Raw genomic sequence first — 20,794 nt, 5'->3', positions numbered from 1 at the left:
ATATTAGTGCTTCATTAAACACTTAAACTTTTCTTCTGATCACACACATTCACCAATTTTTACAAGTCCCAGGGTGAAGAGAAGTTTGATTACAGATATATCTAACCAGTCAAAACTGCTAAAGGATTCACAAAGGATTACCTATATGCTAGACAGCAAAGATATGGTGTGAACAAACATCACAGAACAGCCTATACATGTGAAATTAGGCATGAATTTATATTCCTTGATGAACCAAAATTTTAAAAAGAAATCATAAGGTGTTGCATATTTGTTCTCAGTAAGTGTAAATATCTTCCTAAAATTAATAACATCAGACTAAGTATACCACACAGTAAAAATGTAATGCCTACAGAAACATTACAGTCCTCATTTTCACATCCAGCAATAAACAAAAGGAATGTCTTAGAAAACAGGATCAATTTGTCATCCATCAGTGACTCCCAAAATCATGGCAAATGCAAAATCATTTATCTGTAGTAAGCAAAAAGGTAAGGCATTTTCTTTGCATCCTGGTAACAATCATTCACACTTCCATCGTTAAAGGAAAACAGCTGATTATATGAGTTTGATCTTATGTTACTGAAGTCTGATAAATAGGATACAGTGGGTATTTGTTAGAGCTTGAATCCTACAAGTACTGAATATAATAGCTTTCCATAGAATTTAAGGGGAATCGGACAACATCTGACCCCCAGCCACTGATATTTTTTTTTTTCCCTAAGGAAAGCTGGAGGATTTGTTAAACAAGAGAGGAATGGAGTTTCATCTTGCTCCCTCCAGGGCTACAAACAGGAGATAGGCTTTGGGAACTGCCCAAAAAATCTGTTTAGGGAGAATAGTGCCAAAACCAAGCTTCTGTCATTTGGCTGGGCAAGAGCAGACTATCACTGTGCTAATACAAGAGCACATTGTTTTTAACAGCCTTTTAACCCATTCAGATGGCTGGAGCAGGTGGGCTTCCTGGGCAGACTTCATCCTGTACATGAATGCGAGGCACCGGTACCAACTCCCTGCAGGTAGAATTTCACCCTCTGGTTTCCCCAAGGCTCCAGGCAAGGACAGAAATCCTTTGGGCAGCCTTTGTGGCTGCCTTATTGCTGCCCGCATTGTCGCTAGGGTCAACCTTGATATACACGTCACTGGCACATCAGTCTCTCCTGTGATATTCTGTGACAATAAAAATAAACCACCAGTTCACAGTCTCTGAATTTATACAACTTCATCTTTCTGCTAAACTACTCCTATAGCCAGTTTGGCATTGACTCAACTGAAAGCAGGATTAGCCTATGTATCGGTTTTCCATAGCTTCTAGGAACTGTCCTCTCATTTATCTTGACTGACACAGCACGGAAGAAGCAAGCCTCTGAATAAAAAGTGCACCTGCTAAGATTATGTTTAAAAGATATAATACCACGAAGTGCCCGCGGAAGGAGACACAGGGAGGGCAAAGCCAGCAGGTACAAACAAAATCAAGAGAATAATCTGTATTCTGATATTAATCATTATTATTTCTGGTGCAAAACAATGTCTTTTTCATTACACTAAATTATATAAACTATACTGTACTTTTAATCCCACACCAGTTGCTACATTTATTCTGTGTTATTAAACAGATTTGTTTGTTATGATAGCTACCATTTGATTTCTTTTTGAGCTTCAGTAAATTGGCATAAAGGAAACAACATAATCAGTCTTCTATTTATGTCTGCAGAACATCTAGTCATTTTACAGTCTATTTCCCATGGGCAAGCAAGACATCAAAATATTCAGGGTCCTTCACTGAGAGCAAGGGGGTGTTTGAACATACCGATGTTTACACAAAAAGGTACGTGTCCTGAAGTAAATGTTCCAGCTGATACAAAAGGTGACGTTCCACCACACACACTGCCTGGAACATACCAATCATTTGCTCCTCCTCTGAATAATTAAAGCCTAATTCAATGTTTCTCTCCAAACAGTCAAATCCTCTTAATGTAATTGGTCCTAATTTCCTGAGAGATCGCTTTTTCAAAACAGGACTTTGCACTAAACCGGTGAAGCCTGAGGAAATGTAAAAGCCGCAGCAGCAGGACTCTCCCCAGCCTCTGAAATGCCCCATTCTTTGCAGTGGAGCTGAGAAAGACGGAAGACTTGCTGCTTTCAGAATTTGTGGTTTTGTCTGTGCTGCTGTTACTGGATACTCCCACGCAGCCTACAGCAAGTGCTGGCTCAGTTATTAAATATAAAGTTTATTTCTTCAGACAAATTTTCAGTAAATGAAACCCAAAGGCTAAATAAAAAAGTTATTCTAAGTATTTTGAAAGTATTGAATTTCGATATTCACATGCAATGATGCTTAGACAAATGCATGTGCTGGTATGTAATATGCATGATAAGACAATTCTAGGTGCAGTTGTTACCGAAATCTCGGAATAATGAACTTATCAACACCAATGTGATGCAGATAAGCAGACACTTCTTTATTAACGGCTGGGTGCGCAAGTGAGTCCTCTCACGATCAACGCACACCAAGTTTCAAAATCATACACCTTATATAGGACTTACTCATACATATTCATTAAGTATTCATAGTATTTCCCAAAAATCATTAACATACTCCCCTCCCATATCCGATTCTGCACAGTAAAGGTTAGAAAGGTCTAGAAATGGGTCTGGGGTATTATTCAGGTAGGCAGTACATGAGTGGTCACGATAGCCACTGCCGGAATTACCTTTTACCTACATTCACTGTTTCTTGGCAGGTAACTACGAGTTGCTTCATTCGACTCTCCCCAGTTCCCATTAATTCTACATTTTGACATCTCCTAGGTTACATGTAGATACTGTATCCAATCATGCATTCAATCACAAAACTGTTATCTAAGTTCTAAACATTCCTACTAGGTGATTCTGACCCTTGGTACGGGCTGTACAGAGGATTTCATAGTAGCTGTCAGTTGCTATGCAAACACAAATTCCACTAAAGTATTTCTTATAACTCTATATTCCTAATCAAATGTGGTTAATTAATTCTAACTAATAGCAGGTATGTAACACAGTTATTAAGCACAAGAAGAAATGCAAAGAAGCGGCGAATGTGTCTGACCACGCAAGTGTTTGCGCGTGGAACCCCCATGTGTATGATGCACTGGTTTCTGTGGTGGTCCTGACTCACCAGGTTTGGTTTAGTGATACTTTTTGGAAAAGTACTGTATTGCAAGTATACAGCTGAGAGTATTCAACTGACATTTAATCACAAACGGCATTATTTCAACTTCCTCAAGACTTTATAACTGCTTTCCTAGCAACACTGTCTATGCTCCCACTGTCTCGCTCTATCAGGTCAATGTGTTCTACTGTCTTCCTCAAGAGCTTTCACTTTCTTCCCCCATGATTGGGCATGTCTCTTAGTGCCTGAGTGTTCAAAATACTATTTGCAGTTCTCCCACGGCATCAGAAATGGGAGCATGTTACTCCAGGACAGCCCTTCCTCCCCAAGTCTAGAGTGCTGGTCTCCTCGGGCAGCTGAGCACCTGCCTGCCATTTGTCTTGCTGTCCCCCAGCCCCAATGTCTTCTTCTATCTCCCCTTTCTTTGCCAAGCCAACCTATCTCCCCACCCTGTGCCCCCAGTCAATACTCCACAGGCTGCAATACAACACCCATCCTTCCAGTCTCAGATCCACCAGGCTTCTTGTCCACTCGGGTCTTCTCCCCCCCTGCACGCCGCTGGCTCTTTTCTCCCCCGTTCGCACCCAGCAGCTGTTATCCCCCCTATTCCTTCTGCGCCCTATTCCACACTGATCCACCACCACTGCAGAGGCCCTGGTCCCACCGCAGAGCTGTTACCGGCAGGCTGCTGCCTGGCCGGGGGCACAGCCTGGGGGCACCGCTGCCCGGCCCCGGGCATGGGGGGATGCTAGGGGTGGCTGGGCCAGGTCGGGCGCAGTGCGACCCGGGACAGGGCCGTTCCCTCAGGACAGGACCGGCCCCTCAGGTCAGGGCCATTCCCTCAGGTCAGGGCCATTCCCTCAGGACAGCGCCAGTCCCCCAGGACAGGGCCTGCCCAGCTCCTGACCCGGCACGGCAGCGCGCTGCCAATCCTGAGGTAATATAGACCCTTTTTTTTAATCGTAAACAGCGAAAGTACCTTAATTCTTTATTTTTTTTTCCAACGACAGGCCCTATATTAAACTTCTGGGAAGGCGCACCTCCCCTCAGCTCTCCCGGCCGCCAGCAGCCCCCGCGGGGCTAGCCCAGACTGCCCGCAGACTCCCCCGGCGGCAGCGCAGGCCCGGGGCCGCCCCCACGAGCCGGCTGGGCCCGCCCGAGGCGGCGGGCGGCGAGCGCCCCGTCCGCGAGCCATCGAATCGAGAGGCGCGGCGCGGCGATTGGCGCGCGCGGGCGGCCCCGCCCCTCCCGTCACATGACCGGTGGCCAGGGCCCCGCCGCGCCAGCTCGCCCCCGTCGCTCGCTGCCCGCCGCCGCCCGCCGCCGGCAGGATGGGGCCGCGCTCCCCCTCCGCTGCCTTCTCCGCTCCCTTCTCCGCTCTCCTCTTCCTGCTGCTGCTCGGCAGCTCCGGTGAGCGGGGCGGCGGCCGCCCCCGGGGCTGCGGGAGGTAGGGGGTGGGGGGGGGCAGGTGTCCCCGCGGGCGCGGGCCGCCCCTCCCGCTTCGTCGCACATGTGACGCGGTGGCGGGGGGGCTATGGGCCCGGCACGGGCCCGGCGGCGCCTCAGCTCAGCGGCGACTCCCCGGGGTCGGTCCTGCAGTGGGGACTGGGCCGCCTCACGCCGCGCTGTCACCCCCGGGGGGCAGCGGGGGCCGGGGTGCGCCACGGCGGCCTGGCGGGGCCCTGTTGTTGGGGAGGCCGGGCCGGGCCGAGCCGCGAGCCGGGCGGCGGACGCGTGTGTTTCACCGGCGGGGCCTGGTGGTGTTTCACCGGGGGTGGCCTGGCCAGCCGGGAGCCGCGGGGGCCGGCCCTCAGCGCTGCACCGCAAAACGGGCGGTGGGGGAACGCCTCTGTCCGAGTGTCACCGAGTTACGTATCCCACAGCGATAGAAACCTTCCCAAAAATGTCAGGGGGATGTAACGATCCCTCCTTTGGGGCCAGAAATGGAGGATACACGGTGAGGGCACCCCAGGCTCATTCCTTAGAGGCCGACTAGAACTGTACCATGGTGAAACAAATAGGAAGGCTCTGGCCCACAAGCAGCACTTCGTTCAAGGGTTGTGTTCATGCTCTTCGCTTTGTCATCATAAAGCTGATGTTCTAGTTATAATGCTATTTAGAAGCCTAGCTATTCTTTCAGTGTATGGCAAATTGAATTCAGTCCTGAAATAATTTTCTGCTTTGTAATGAGGTCCTCTTGAGTGGTTCTAGAAAATAAAGTGAAAGCAGTGTCTCAATAGCTAATGATCGTACCTTCTAGGTTTTCTCCAGTCCTATGCAGTGGAAGTAGATATAAAGGATGCCTCTAATGCTACGTGCCTGTATGCAAGATGGATGATGAGTTTCTTCATAAAATACGAAACAAACAGTAGTGATTACGTAAGTATTTGGAGTCAACTTTTGTTGACAACTGTATTTTGTCCTGTGTACAAGTTTTAAGTATGCTCTTTTACTTGGTGTTTGGGTCTTTTACCTAAGGTGTTTGGGGTTTTACTACTTTTTTTTTTCAAGTTTGTTATTAAGTTTATTCCTACATATTCTTTTTAAAACAAAGCATAAGTTCTCAATTAATAGTACAAATAACTGAAAGTGCCCTGTTGCACTTACTTAAATGGTATACCTGTCAAACTTGATGGGTTTTGTGTATCAGTGTAGTAATGTTCTTAGCCCAAATAGTGAATGTAAATTGCAGCTCAGCATGGTCGAGGCTTACAGCTCAGTTAGATTTGTACTTTTGTCTTGAATGTGATATGATTCTTTTCTAAGTCAGGTGTCAGGGAGACTTTTTCATAATTTTGTAGAATAACCTAAAATAATCTCACTGATCTTGTGCGAGCTTCTAACTCCAGCAGGTTTATAATGTTGTCATGGGGAAGGACTGCTATCTGTGAAAACATTTCAAGTTATTTTTTTTTTCCTAGAAAAACACAACCTTGAATTTGTCACCCAGTGTGACACACAATGGAAGCGTCTGTGGCAATGACACACATGCCGCACTTCTGGCAGTACAGTTTGGCGAAGGTCACTCTTGGAGCATTAACTTTACAAAAACCAATGAAACTTACCAGGGGGACTTCATCACGTTTACCTACAACACCAATGATACTGCTGTATTTCCTGATGCTAAAAGAAAAGGTAATGTGCAATGCAGAATACTAGTTATAAAGCAGTTATGGCCACAAGCTTTAGTTTTTGTATACCTGACTTTGGTTGACTTTCAAAGTTAGGACTAATTTATATAATGTCTTTTGTGCTATGTACAGCCTATTGTTAATCATACCTGCCTACTGGATAAGAATGCAGACTAGTTGGCTTCACTGAATGTATAATTTCTTTAAGTGGAGTGAAAGGGGAGGATTAACTGAACAGCACTGATCAGTGAGGTGCTGCTAGTAGACCACAGGCATATGGAAGATTCATTTTAGTTTGCACGATGTGACCTTTCACCCAGCAAAGCAATACAGCGTTAGGCATTCCATGTACTAATACTTATTAATAATAGGAAAATTTTTTTCCTTAAATAAAAACTTAAGTAAAAGGGGTCATGTTTATAATGGCTTGTCTGGTTCTGGAAGCTTGATTACTTCTCTGCACTACTTAGCACTTCAGGTCAGGACACACAGGTAAAACAATCAAGAAAGGTTAGGATTGTTAAACTTAATTATCTCTTTATCTTTGTCTTAGGGAATTATATAAAACAGAACACTACCTATAAATGTTCTTGTAGTTCATAAGGTATTAAAATAGTTGTACTTTTTTGCAGGACCAGTTACTATTGTTGTAAAGGATACTATGAGTCCAGTTCAATTGAATAATGTCTTCGTGTGTCATAGTATTGAGTCTTTTGAAGCAGAAAACGTAACGCAGATTTTCTGGAATGTTACCGTGCAGGCTTTTATTCAGAATGGCACAATCGGTGAAAAAGGTGAGCATTTTGATTTGTGAATGAACTTTTTTATATCACATCCTAGTGCAGGGGGCAAAGTGCCATAGTAAAAAAACTACCAGTTCCAAGATGTGCTGTGTTGAATCGTATTCATGTAAATATCCTTTAGTATGTCTTTCCTTGTTCCTGGAAAAGTAGATTAGTACAACAGATTTAGTAGTATATAGTAATAGAGATTGTTCCCATGCCAAGGTGGTAATCTAGTGTATTCCAGTAATTGGGGTATTAAAAATAAGCACTTCAGAGCTGCTGTTGCTGTGAGCTTCAAGGTTTTTAACTGACTGCCTTCCATTTTCAGTGGTAGCCTTTGCTTTTTCATTTAAATAGTCCAGAGCCTGTTGTCTCACCTCACAGCTCAACTGCTCAAAAGAGATGAGCATGTTACTTTTCTACAAATGGTGTAATAGGGCTGCTGACTTTGTCTACGGCAAATACATATCATACTTTTATGACTACTTAGCTGTCTTTGTCTGTGTGTTTCACCTCTGTGTTCAGAGGTAAGTAGTACTGCATATACTACATGGATTTGAAACGGTGGGCATTACAGAATTTCTGAGAATAACTGATAGCTGTAAATTGTTTGGAATACTGTGCCATAGCGTTAAGTTTGAGACTTCTGACTTGGTGATTAGCAGACTCCCAGGGAGCCTGGATTTCAGCAGAGGAATTGGTGTCTGTATTGAACTGACCTCTGAGTTGTAAGACTTTAATAAAATCTCAGCACTGAAATGGTGGTTAAAATATCTTTTCAGAGTCTAGATGTCCTGCTGATACACCTACTTCTGCACCTACTGTTCCACCTACTGTTGCCAATGTAACTACTGCATCTACCACCACTTTGTCACCTGCTCCAACCACTGCTCCCAAACCTGTGGAGAATCCAGACACAGGAAACTATTCTCTAAAAAGTGGAAATAAAACTTGTCTTCTGGCTACTGTGGGTCTGCAGCTGAATGTTTCCCATGACAAGGTACTTCTCTTCTTCTGTTTTACAAGAGTAGAAAGGTTGTTGTAGTTATTTGGTATGAAATCAGAGTGCAGGGTATTTGCTTTGTACGCTGCTGGCTGTCCAGAACTGCTTTAAGTATTGTACATAGCACCTCTCTGACATCAGAATAGTTTTGTGGTGTAATATTTAGCTTCAAAACCTGATGTGGATTCAGCATAACTTGTTACTGGGAGTACCTCTAGCATCATTGGAAGCCTGGAACTTTCTTTGCTCTTAAAGGCTGTTGGTCCCTGCAGATCCTGTCTTTCCCCACAGAGGGAGCCGAAGGTAGCCTGTTGTGTTAAGTCAACAAAACAAAACTTCACTGGGCAATCTGTGTGCTTCAGTATTACCAGCATGTAAACTTAACTTAAGTAGCCTTGGTTCAGTAGTAGCCAGGCTCAGTCTTCCTGCTGTAATCTTCATGACAAGCTCTTCTAGCCTAAGACTGCTGCGGACTGAAACTCTGTATTCCTAATGGCAGCTGAACATCTTTGATATATGTCTGTATTTCAGCCTGTTCTGATCAACGTCAATCCAAAGACAACTAGCGCAGATGGTACATGTGGTAACACAACGGCGATGCTGAAATTGAATGATGGAAATAGCACATTGATTAGTTTTACATTTGTTGTTGTAAGTAACTTCTTTTAGTTTCAACCAAGTTTCTACTTTAACAGCACTGCATGATGATTGCTCATAGTAAAATCCTTCTGTCACTTGCTGGTGGTAGGCTGTTCCCATGTAGGATGTGGAACTGGCTAGCAGGCCACCTCAGGGCAAACAGAGAATTGGGTTAAAGTAGAACATGTAAGACTGTGTTACCCTTTGTAAAGCATGTGTTCTTAAAGTTAAAAATGCAGAATTGCACACTGACAGTTGGTTCTTGCTTCTTAAACAGAAAAATACAAGTGCAGGTGTACCAAAATTTTATCTGAAAGAGGTGAATGTTACGCTGCTCAACCGTCTGAATGGTTCTGGTAAGAAATAGTATCTATCTTAACACAAGCATAAGCTTTTACTCAATGTCTGTATTTATCAAATACTCCATCCCCGCCCCCCCAATGCTATTAATGCTTACTGTTACTTCCTACTTTAAGTCTTTGAAATTAGGGAAAAAAGTAATAAGCAGAAAAGGCCATAAGAGTTACTTTAAATAGCAGTGTGGGTTCATTCTCTTTTCCTGAAAATTCTGTTAATGGGGTCCCTATAAATTAAGAGGGTTTCCTTATAACTGTTTTCAGTAACATAATTTTTGAGGTGTGAAATACAGTTGTACCAACTCTGGAGCTTTTTGTTTTTCTTAAACCAGCTATTGTCTTTTTGACTGAAGATGCTGCTCTATCTTCCAACCGTTTCTACTTAACTCTCACTGGGAAAAAAGACCAGTCCTTCAAAAACTAAAAAAACCCCAACGAAAAAACCCCCCAGAAAAACAAACAAACAAAAAACCCCAAACAAAGAAAGCCCTATGCTTTTGACTTGGAAAAAAGTATGCTGTAAGTTGCTTGTCATGGCTGCTGCAGTTAAAAGGCTACTAAAGCTAAAGTCCTTGTAACTCTGTGATGTTGGGATGAGTGGAGCTACAAGGAAAGCCTAATGTCATGTCTACATGAAGCATAGGTTACTGCTAAGTACTGTGTAACTTCAGGGCATGACTTCTGGTTAAACAGATAAATCACACTTCAGACTACCTAGTTTTTCAGAGCAGTCAGTGATGAAAGAAAAGTTGGCCCCTCTAGATTCAGCTCTTTAGTCTTATGATTGTATTAGCAACAATCTTGCATTCAAAGCGGGCATGCAAGTTTCCTTATTTTTTTTTTCCTCCTTTCTTTAGTCATTTCAAGTGCAGATAACAACAATTTCAGCAAGTGGGATGCTTTCCTTGGTAGTTCTTACATGTGCCGGAAAGAGCAAACTCTTGAAATTAGTGATGATATTCAAATACATACTTTTAATCTATGGATTCAGCCATTCCTTGTGAAGGCAAATAAGTTCTCTACAGGTAAGAGTTCTTCTTTTTTTTTCTTAATTCTTGCAATGCTAGCAAAATTCTTACGTGCTGAAAAGCATCAGTGTTGGGCACAAGCACTTTATTTTTGAAGCTCTTGTTCCATTGTTTTTTGTTTTGTTTTTTAACACATGGAATGAAGAGAAGTTCAGAGACTGACTTTAAAGTTAAGGAAAGCTTTGTTTTCACTTCAAAAAATGTCTGCTAGGTATGCTGATTCTCCTTCATAAAACTTGAAGGAGCTAGAGACACTGAAAAGGAACATAATAAGCATTACCTTGCAGAATAAATCAGAAGTTATCTAATACCATTTTGACATACAGCTTTTTGTAGCTCAAATGTATAAGAAAATGGGACAAAACTTCAGCAGAAGTGTACTTTGGTAATACAGTTAGATGGCTTGTTTCTTTTTTCCTGACAGTCAAAGGAACAGGAGTGTTGGGCGGGGGGGGGGGAGGCATGAACTGGCCAAGCTTCCTTCAGAAGCAGTCTTGAATATCCAGAAGTAAAGAAAGATTCTAAAAATGTTTGTTTGCTGCATTGTCCTGGCCTTCTCTGGGGAAAACTGGAATAGCTTAAATGACCCCTCTCTTAATCTTTAGTGTAACCTGGTCGTTGTACTTATCGATAATACTTTTAGCAGTCTTACCAGACTAGGCTAATCTGCAGGCAAGTAGATCGGGTGCAGGTTTTGAAACAGCTTTTTGTAGGCAGAGAGAAGTCCCCAAATGTATGCAGGGTAAACGGTGTTTATCACAATACATTCTAAAGAGTTAGGGTCCCATTTAACTGTGGTGTTCAATTTGCAGCTGGCTTCCTTCTAATTATAGCCTGTTCTTGTTACCAAATCTAGGTCACTTTATTTTTAATGAATAAAAGCACCAGACTTGCCTTAAATATGAAATAGATAAGCCTTGTTCTGTCTTAAAAGCAGAATGCCTACTCCTTTGTCTAGTACAGATCTTGCACACCTGAAAATTTGTACACCATTAGCTTATTCTAGTTTATCAAATGTTCCAAGTGATTATAATGCTTAATATGTGCTAGACTTACACATGAGACCTCTGCAGTTCTTTCTCTCTTAAAGATGTAATAAAACTTGATTTTTGAACACCCTGGTACTAAGGGAAACAGATTTTTATAGCACACTTGGCAAGTATTCTGTCTTTATTTATTCCTTGTTGCAACCTTTTTCTCATCTACAGCCCAGGAGTGTTCGCTGGATGATGACAGCATTCTAATCCCAATTGTAGTTGGTGCTGCACTTGCTGGCTTGATAGCCATTATAGTGGTTGCTTATGTAATTGGCAGAAGAAAAAGCTATGCTGGATATCAAACTTTGTGAATCTAAATGTGATTCCTGTTCTGATTTCACTTTAAACAAAGCAAGTGCAAGTTCTGAAGTCCCCAAAAGACGCAATACCTAGGAGTAATTACTAGCCGCAGGTAATTGGAGTTGAGAAACAAAGAGAGAATGTTTATCTCAAATGAAGCAGCGCTACGTTTTTAGTTTTCCTGCTCTGAGAAGACAACGTGGGTTTCATAGCTGTTTTGAAGATGTCAAATACTGGATAAATTGCTAGGCTAAGGATTTTATCTTGCAAAAACCCTAAAGTGTTAAGGAATTATTTCTGCATTTTAAAAATCATAGCCTGAAACAAGAACACATTCTAAACTGATGTGCATTGGGCAACTCCCAGAATAGCATAGAATTTGTACTTGCTTCTCTCCTCTGCGTTCCTTAGTTGTTGTCATAATTGTGGGTTAAGCTGGCAGTGTTAGTCACTATGTTGACTTGTATAGTATTTAACAAGGATTGTACAATGCCCAGTAACAACTTTGTTTTTCATAGAATTGAACTTCAGGCTGGTGATTAAATGAGCTTTTGAAGTGGCAGCAGTAAGTTACTTAGCTTTGACAGAGTTTGAGTAGTTTACTCCTGCCTCAGTGTCGTTTCAGAAATCATTCATATACCCTGACTGTACAAACAAAATGGGTAACCTGTACTTGCCAAATGGTAGATACGGAGGAAGACTTCAGTGCCGTTTTCAAATGCTTTCAAAAGAAGAATTTACTGTTAGGCACTGAATTCTTCATTGCTTACTATACCTTGGCAATCATCTAAAATACTCAACTGAGGTAGTGTTCTGCTAAATTAATGCAAGCTTTTTTGCTGGCATCAGTTTAAAGGGAATAACCTTTCTAAATATTCCAGAACTTTAAAGTGCACTTAACTTTATATCCTACTCTGCACAGAACTAGTCTGTCTTGTTGCTTTGAATGACCATTGTTTAAAAAAATGCTTTTGTTTAATGAGCCAGTATCTGTTGTTGCAGCTTGAGCTGTCTTTAAATCTTCCATCTTGGATGGTTCTCTGCTGATCAAAATTCACATTATAACTGCCTGCCATTGGCATTCTGAATGATTAATGTACTTTATGTTTGATTGTTTGCTGTGTAGCATTTATTAATGTTAAGAATGCAAAAGCCAAATGAGTCTGAGATGGACCCATAACACCTGTTTTTCCTTGCTGTATGGAAAGGATAACTAGCTTAAGTGCAGTGCGACCGGACTGTTCTTAAACTGCAGCTCTGTAGAGACTTAACCTTTGCTGCACTACTTTTTTCTGGCCTCCTTGTGCTGTAATACATAGTTTTTACTGCATGGAAAAAAAAAAAGTCTTTTAGACTTTTAGGTAAGTGTGGCTTTTTTTGCATATGTCATAACATGAGCTGCCTAAACTAGTTATTTAATGAACATAACATTGTTTCCCCCTTTTAGAATGAGTTTACTCTGCATCAAAGCTGGTTTAGTGTTTTATTAGTGTTTTCTAGGGTTGTAGAGATGTCTGTGGCATGTTTGTATACAAATCATAAAATACTTTCAGTAATTTTTTTTGTAAAAACAGTTTTCTCTTGACACTAGCCAAGGAAGCAAGTATGGGTGGATAATGCTTACTATAGCTTGTAGTCTACAGCTTGAATTTTGCATCAGTTACTGAAATTCATTTTAATGAAAGTTGGGAACTACTTTAAGTTTAATCCTGAAACAGGCTTCAAGACTTACCATTTTAATTAAACAAAAATTAAAAAAAATGGATCTAACGACTTTGGTATTACTATAGCTCAAATGCAGAAGTTCAGATAAATTTTTAGCACTTCTGTGACTGATGTTCAGTGGCACCAGTTACACTTGCATTTCTGTTAAGGAGTAGTTACCATGCTGGATTCATCTGACCATGCAAATTTTTGCTGTGCAGTTTCTAAGTGACAATATAGAAGATAAGTGCAAACTGTTCCCAAAATTCAACAGTACTGGAAGTATCTTTGGAAAAACCTGCTACTTAATCTTCATTTACAAGTATATTGGCTAAGAGATTAAAGTACTCCTAGACTGATGTGCAGATAACTGGTTTAAAAAAACCCAAACAATAATCTCAAGTTTCACCTGACTGCCTGTTGTTATAAAACCACTAGTTTACCTGTATGTATTGCACCGTAGGGAACTGTCAACCTGTTCAATATGTGCTCTAAATAATAAAGATTGTTCTATTTCTTAAGGAAACCTGTTCACATTTTTTTTTTTAACTAATTTGAAAACAGACATCTTGTACTGTCTTTTTTTTAAAAAAAAAAATAAGCTAAATGAGTAAGGTCAACTTTGAATCAGTCTATATCTGAGATCCTGTTACACAGCTGGTGAAGGCACTCCTCAAAGAGTCCTCTGTCTTAATGCTTTGTTTTGTAGCATATTGTGAATTGTGCTTGGGTACAATCCACTAGCAGAAGACAGCTTGGGAACTAATGGAGACACTGTACATCTGGTTCATCATTAGAAATTTGCTTGTAAAGGTTTTTGTCAGTTGTAGTTCCCTCCAGACCTGGTGTTTTTGATTGATTTTGCTAGTCATTTGAAATGGGTGTACAGCTGTGAACGGTTCAGTGTCTTCTAGCAGTTGTCTTGGAAAAAGAAATACGTCTCTACATTCAACAGAAGTGTTTAGGGAGTCTTCTGGGAATTGGTTAGTAGCTTCATCCTTTATGGTAGAAGCTCTGATGCTGTCTGTGCTGCCAGTTCTTCTGGTAACAGTACTACTATATACTACTTGTCTGTATCGAGAGGCACTGCTCTTCCCTTTACCATACCTCTTCCTGTGAACTCTGGTCATAGGACAAGAGGAAAAAGATGCAGTCTAATCAGATATCATCTTCTTGAGTCTAGCCTGAGCTGCTTATATAATCACTGTTAAAGCTCCCTTCTTATCTGCTACACAAAGTCAAAGTAATGTTAGCACCTTGCTGAAGTGTCAGCTGAAGCTTTTTTAACGTGAAGAAACACACAAATATTTTTGTAGGCTCTTCTTAAAGAGTTCAACAGTGGGGTTCCTAAGGATGTAAATCTGTCTAAAGTAAAATTAAACTACAATGGGATTGCAGGCATCAAATTCTGTCAAATTGTTAGTACAAGTCAGTCTGTAAGAGTGTGACAAAACTTTGAACAAGCAGGAGTTGCTGTTGTCCTGTAGTAAGTGTAAAGACTGGGGGGGGGTGTTTATGTCAAAGCATTACTGTTTTTACTGTAATTGTCTTGTTTGTCTGTCTATATTGTTGGCTGTTCTGGAGACTTGCAATATCTAGACACTGGAAGACTGGACTTTGTGGTGTACAGTAATGTTAAATCTACAGTAATAGGCAGAGACGTGCTTTTCCAGAAAGTGCATCCTGCAGCTGTGAGTCTGTTAGTTACGATGTTTGGGAAGGGGAGCTATTGCTATTGTATTTTGGGGAGGGGAAAGAGGGGTCAGGGTTTTGCGGATGACTGAATGATGCCCTGCTGGGGAAAGGCATAACTTTTAAGCAATTGGAGGGAGATCATAGTGTTAAATACTTCTACTTAAATACATTTCTATTTCAGACTTGCCCTTTTTCTGTTCAGCTGAAGATTGCAGCCCAGAGGTAGACAACTTCATTGTACCCGTAGCAGTAGGAGCAGCTTTGGGAAGATGATTTGTCCTAGTGCTTGCTGTGTTGGTTACAAGAAATGCTGTAATATTGGGTAGGAATAGTTTTAAAATGAGCAAGTTTAAGTCTGTTTTTTAAAAAATTGGACTCAAAGGGCTGCTTGTTTGCTGAGTCAGGCAAAAGTTTGTTAAAAACAAGCCTGGTTAAGCAAATGATGCAGAGTGTGTTGTCATAGGTTCAAACATAAACTAACAACTTTGACTATGAACTAGAACATATTCTGTTGATGAATTAATTCCAGTTCTTCTAAAATACTACACTTTAAATTTCAGAATAGTAAAGAGGTGCAGTGGCATTATGTGAGTGAAAATAGTTTCGTTCTGTTTTGTGAAATTAGCATTAACTTGTGTGCACTTGTGGATGTTGAGTGTTAATGTATATGATCTATCCTAGACTGTGGTTTGTTTTGATTACTGTTGACTGTGCCTTATATACAGTTTACTAAATATTAAAATTATGCTCTAAGATACCAAGATTTCTGATCTTGTAGCGTAAAGATGCCATGCTAGTACTCCTCAAAAGAAGCTTTTCCAGCCAATGAACACCTTTTTTAAAATCTATTTATTTTAAATTTACCACAGTGTTCTCTATTGTATAGCACGTACCAATAAAAAAAATAATGGGGCTATCAGTTGCATCTCATGATTGGAATTAAAAGGAAAGCTAGCTTTTATACTGAGGCTACAAATGCTGGGGGCCAAGATTCTTTTTTTATTTTGAATGGAGACGCATTCAACCAAATAACATTGACAAAGCTATTCCTCCTGGCCTGAGCGTGGAGTCTGCTTGTCATGATATACCGCTACGAGGTTCTGCATGTGAAGACACTTCTCTGAGGCATCTAACCATTGTACAGTAACAGCGCATGCATAGATGCGTGCAGCAACGGCAGCAAACTGGAGAGAGGTAAAGGATGAAATGTCCCTGGTGTGAAACTAAACCTTTTTTATCCTGGGAATTCCTTGTAACAGTGAAGCAGTGTGATGTGTTTTGCAGCAATCTCCTTCCTTTGAAGAAGAGAAAGGGCATTTGTCACTGCCTGCTGGGCACCTTTCATCCTTAGCAGATTCGATCCTGTTTAGTGTTAATGACCCATTATCCAGCATGCAGTAGTTAAATTGTGTATGTTGATCTTTGGTGAACAAAGATGATTAAACATCAAATGCAGTTATCTTTTAAGATGTTTAAATGCCTTTTCAGTAGTCAGAATAGTTTGAAATAGCTCGTTGTATAAGGTCCGTATTTCCTTTCCTCTTGTCTTTTCCTCCCAAGCGTTACTCTGCGTGGCAGTAGGTGCCTTCAGATTGTGGGTGCCAAACCGTGTGGTGTTTTCTTTCCCCTTGGCTGAAGGTTTTGTATAGCCTTCGGGGGGTGGGGGGTGGCGGGGAGCAGGGGTGTACTGGGCTGTAGAGAGCTAAATTGAGCTAGTAAATTCTCCCTAACTAAGGCTGACAGAGGCTGATGTGGTTTAAATACTTGTTAATAGCTGCTAACTTTTGCTAAAGCATTGGATTGTGTGCATGACCCTTACTCCGCTCTAATATAAACTAAAGCAAAAAGTTTTATAAGGAGCTCTGCTTTATTAAAGGCATGTAAGTCAAGCACCCTTACCGTGCTGAAGCAGTACACAGACGCTGTGTCATATCTCGCTAAACATCTTGTCTCAGCACCACACCAGTGGAGCTCTGCCCTCTCTACAGATGAGAAGAATGCCAAGCCCTGCCTCTGTGTCAGAGTTTGAAGTCAGGTCCCAGTGTGGCTTGCTAATCCTTGCATGTTTGTATCAGCAAGGAGTTCTTTGTGTTTTACAACCTGTGCATCTAAAACCACTGCAGCATTACAGCTGTCTCTTTTTCTCCTATGTTGATTTCAGTAAGGTCTGCATAGTTGTCAGCTGAAACTGATAACCCTTCCCTTGTGTTTTTGGGTGGGCAGCTTTATTTTCAATCAAGAGAGAGCCTTTCAGTGTTTTCCGTTTGGTGCTTTCAGCATATGTCTCTTGTAGTGTTGAGTAGGTTTCTGCTTTGGTTTGCTGTCTGTTACTTTGTACCTAGAACCTAGAGAAGTGCTGGTGACCAGGGTTTGGGAAGTCACTTGGAAAAGTAGTAAATATGGTCTGTCTGCCTGTGCTGCTACACTTCTGTAACTGAGCTGTGAGCAGCAAATGCCTGTTCAGGCTGCTGTTGTGTCCTCAGTTCCTGATCAGTGGACTGCTCGCTAGAGGAAGATGGAATTAAACATACAAATTGGAAGTAGTGCGTTACCGATACAAGTGATGTGTGTGCTATATATGTCTATCTTTCTATCAGTTCTTCACTCAATACTGATTTTACTGTAGATGCATTATTGTATCCAGTACAGCATAAGTTCTCAAAAATGTCTGTTTGCTCCTTGCTTGCTTTGGTTTCTAATGCTGGATTTCCTTTACTAATTTATTCTCCCTTGCTTTTTTTTTTTGTTTTTCTTCTTTCTGCAGCTGAAGAGTGCTTTGCTGATTCTGACCTGAACTTTCTTATTCCCATCGCAGTGGGCATGGCACTTGGCTTCCTTATCATTCTTGTCTTTATATCTTATATCATTGGAAGAAGAAAAAGTCGTACTGGCTATCAGTCTGTATAATCTCTTAATTCCATCTCTGTTGCCACCTTCCCTGCTTTTCTCCTTTTCCCAGATTCCCTGATTTGCCCCTTTGAAAATAAGAAAAATTAATTAATAGTTTCTTTATTAAAAAAACCAACAAAAAACTACTTAATGACAGAACAATGTGCCATAAGTCTGAAGATGAGTTGCAGAATTACTTGAAACTACTGTACGATTTTGAAGGAAGTGTTCTGAGGACCATAGAATTGAGTAGGGTTGATGCGTGTCCACATGAGAAATGTGTGCTTGACTAAAGAAAAAATCTGTGAAACTTTTTATTTCTGTTTCATCTTTTTACACGAGAAAACTTCTAGTTGCATACAGCTTATCTTGGATACTGCTGAAGCCAGAACCATAATTAAAGGTGTGAATGCTATGTCAGAAGGGACTTGTACATGCTATGGGAAAATGAATACCAAGCTCTTAACAGACTTCTGTGGGGAACTTGGCATGTGGCTGTCGTCTTTTTTTCATTAGCAGCTTGTTCTTATGAATTGGTCTGAATTTCCTCTTCCTTCTGAATGTAAAGGTAGTACCTGATCTCTTTAATACTAACGTAGTATGAGAAGAACATCTGATTCTTCTAGCAAATTAATTCATTTAACATCAGTATGGAGAAGTTGACTGCTAACAGATGTTAAATAGCCTTGCACTAGCACGATGTCTTTACTGTCTTCATTCACCAAGTTAAGGCTCAGTCCTGGAGAACTTCCACTAAGAAAAGCCAACAGTCCACTGAAGGAAATGTGTCCTGTGCTATTTTCTTGACTGTGTTTTCCCTCTTGTTCTGAGCTCAACTGTGGAATGAGGGCGGGAGGCTGGAATTTCGCTGGCTGCCGTTTGTCTCAGCTTTGGTTGTGTGCGCATAAAGGAGCTACACAGCGAGTTGCTACTCAGCCACGTGAGGCTTAAAGACCGCCTAAGAACACAGATTGTTCAGAGATCCCTGCCGTTCCTTTGTCCAGCTTTCATGGGCTGACAGGGAGCACCGAAAAGCTGTCATCTAGGCATGCAAGTGGAGATAGAAACCCAGTCTGTTTTGATAGGATTAATCTGCTTTTAATCTAATTATTGCTCTCTCTCAAACAACAGTTGAATAGGGTAAGAGCACGAAATTTCTGGCATGAGGAATGCTGATCGTAAAGCAGAAACTAATATTTATCTATATGTAGTGAAGAAAGTGACTTCCAAAGGAGTAAGAGCACCTGGCTTGTTTGAAGATGCTTTCTTTGTTGTTAATGCCATACCTTTTGCAATTCGAAGTTCCCTATCTAAACTGTACCAAAACAGAAGCTAGTTGTTTGTGGTTGTGTGCTGCTTCATTCCCATCAGGTTCATGTTGGTAGGGTGAAAGAAGCCTCTTGCTCTTCCAGCCTCTTCGGTCCATCTTGGTAAAAGCCTTCTGCAGCTAGTAAACCCTGCGTTCCGGCTGAGGGATGGCTCAAGAGCTGCCAGGTCTGCAGAGGGCTACTGATGGACATGGAGTTACTGTCCTCTGCAGCAGGTGTTTACGAAAGCTGCTGTAATATTTAATCTTTGTGCATTGAGCCTGTATCTATGTTGTAGGGAAAGCACCTTCAATAATTCACATACACAAAGGAGATGGTCAACACTGATGTTTAAGTAACTCACAATAGCTATATATGCAGGGAAGGGAGATTGCTAAAGAGTTAGTTTTGATGTTTGAGAAATACCTGTATGTTCAGTTATTCTTGTCCTCACTGTGACCAAAGACAAGCTTTACCTGAATCTGACAGAACTGATTTTTGTACCACAAATGGCCTCTTGAACCAAGTTGTCTACTTCTAGGAGTGTAACTTAATGCTGCTGAGTCTGACTTTGTGCTCTGGTTCTGGTTGTCTTGGTCTTTTGTGTTGTACCTTTGCTCTCGCATTACTTGCTCTCCCAGCCGGAGTGGAAGATGGAGAATTTTTTTGAGACTGGCAGCTTCTCAGTAACAAGCACGTGCTTGTTAGTGTGCTGCTTTTCTCTGCTGCCAGCAGATGGATTCCATCTACGGTTTCATGCTCAGATTGCAGATCAAAGTATTTTGCATCACTTTTGCTAGGTTATTTTAGTAAATTGTGGTAATTTCCTAGATCCACACATATGTAGATATATTTTATATATACATATAAAGTAATATTTTGGGCTTCAATAGAAGTCAAAAATTGAACCGGCACTTTAAGGTTGTTGTAGCATGAAGTGGTGTATACAATTCTCCAGGTATTGAAATGACTGTACAAATATGCTGAAAGTAGAATATGTGTATGGAAAATAAACTACAGTGTTTATAAAGCTTTGTTTTAGTGTAAGTAGACATGCATGCCATTTCTGAGAGCTTTTCCAACGGGATTGTCAGCGTGCCTGGATCTGGATGTTGGTGGGAAAAAGGAAACTTCTGCTTCTAAGCTGTTCATGCAGTTATATCTGAATTAGTTTATCTATCTTTGTTGATTGGATCAAAGCGTGGGTCCGGCATCTGTTAAGGGACTGGCTGCTTTATGCATCCTTCCACTAGGCAGGTAGGGAATAGCAGTAAGCAAAGTTTTGTCCTGTTGCAAGCTGGAGAGCTGTTAATTCCATGGCCTGAAGCATGAAGGGTTTGGGTTTAAAAGAGCTAAAGCAATCGGCAGGTGGGGAAATGTTTGTGGGTTTAACTTATTTCTGATGTCAAAGGAAGAGCCGCTACCACAGCAGCTTCTTTCTTGGCAGAAGCCGGTTTCTGTGCCCTTTCAGGTGGGCTGTGCAGGCAGAGTGATTGCGTTGCCCTAGTTCTATCAGTGTCATATGAATAATCACATCTGAGCAAAATTAGTTCCTAAATTTCCTCTGGTTCAGGTTTTTAACAGTTCTAATAAATAGCTTTTGCCTGATAGTTGTCTGTGATGCTGAGTGGATAGTGGGTCTTGTACTGGGCTTCTGAACTCTTTGGCCACAGAAAGTTTATCAAGTGCTAAAAATTCAAGGATCACGTTATGCGCTGCAAATTCAGTCCCCAACTGGCTGGCACAGGGAGCTAAAGTCACAAACTGCA

At 41.4% G+C, this 20,794-nt stretch overlaps 1 protein-coding gene across 1 annotated transcript; it reads left to right on the top strand.

The window, feature by feature from the left end:
* The first annotated feature begins 4,391 nt into the window (after positions 1 to 4,391).
* Positions 4,392 to 20,702, top strand: LAMP2 (lysosomal associated membrane protein 2). The gene is given in 10 exon segments (XM_056360155.1): positions 4,392 to 4,453; positions 4,455 to 4,561; positions 5,412 to 5,530; positions 6,073 to 6,286; positions 6,915 to 7,076; positions 7,850 to 8,067; positions 8,602 to 8,721; positions 8,987 to 9,065; positions 9,923 to 10,090; positions 17,594 to 20,702. Coding segments are annotated over 10 exon segments (1,377 nt in total). The 5' UTR covers positions 4,392 to 4,406; the 3' UTR covers positions 17,737 to 20,702.
* Positions 20,703 to 20,794: the final 92 nt, after the last annotated feature.

The sequence above is a fragment of the Falco biarmicus genome, chromosome 14 (assembly GCF_023638135.1).
Source record: "Falco biarmicus isolate bFalBia1 chromosome 14, bFalBia1.pri, whole genome shotgun sequence".
Classification (NCBI taxonomy): Eukaryota; Metazoa; Chordata; class Aves; order Falconiformes; family Falconidae; genus Falco; species Falco biarmicus.
Note: the sequence above shows the minus strand (reverse complement) of the source record. Positions and strands in the feature narration are given on the sequence as shown.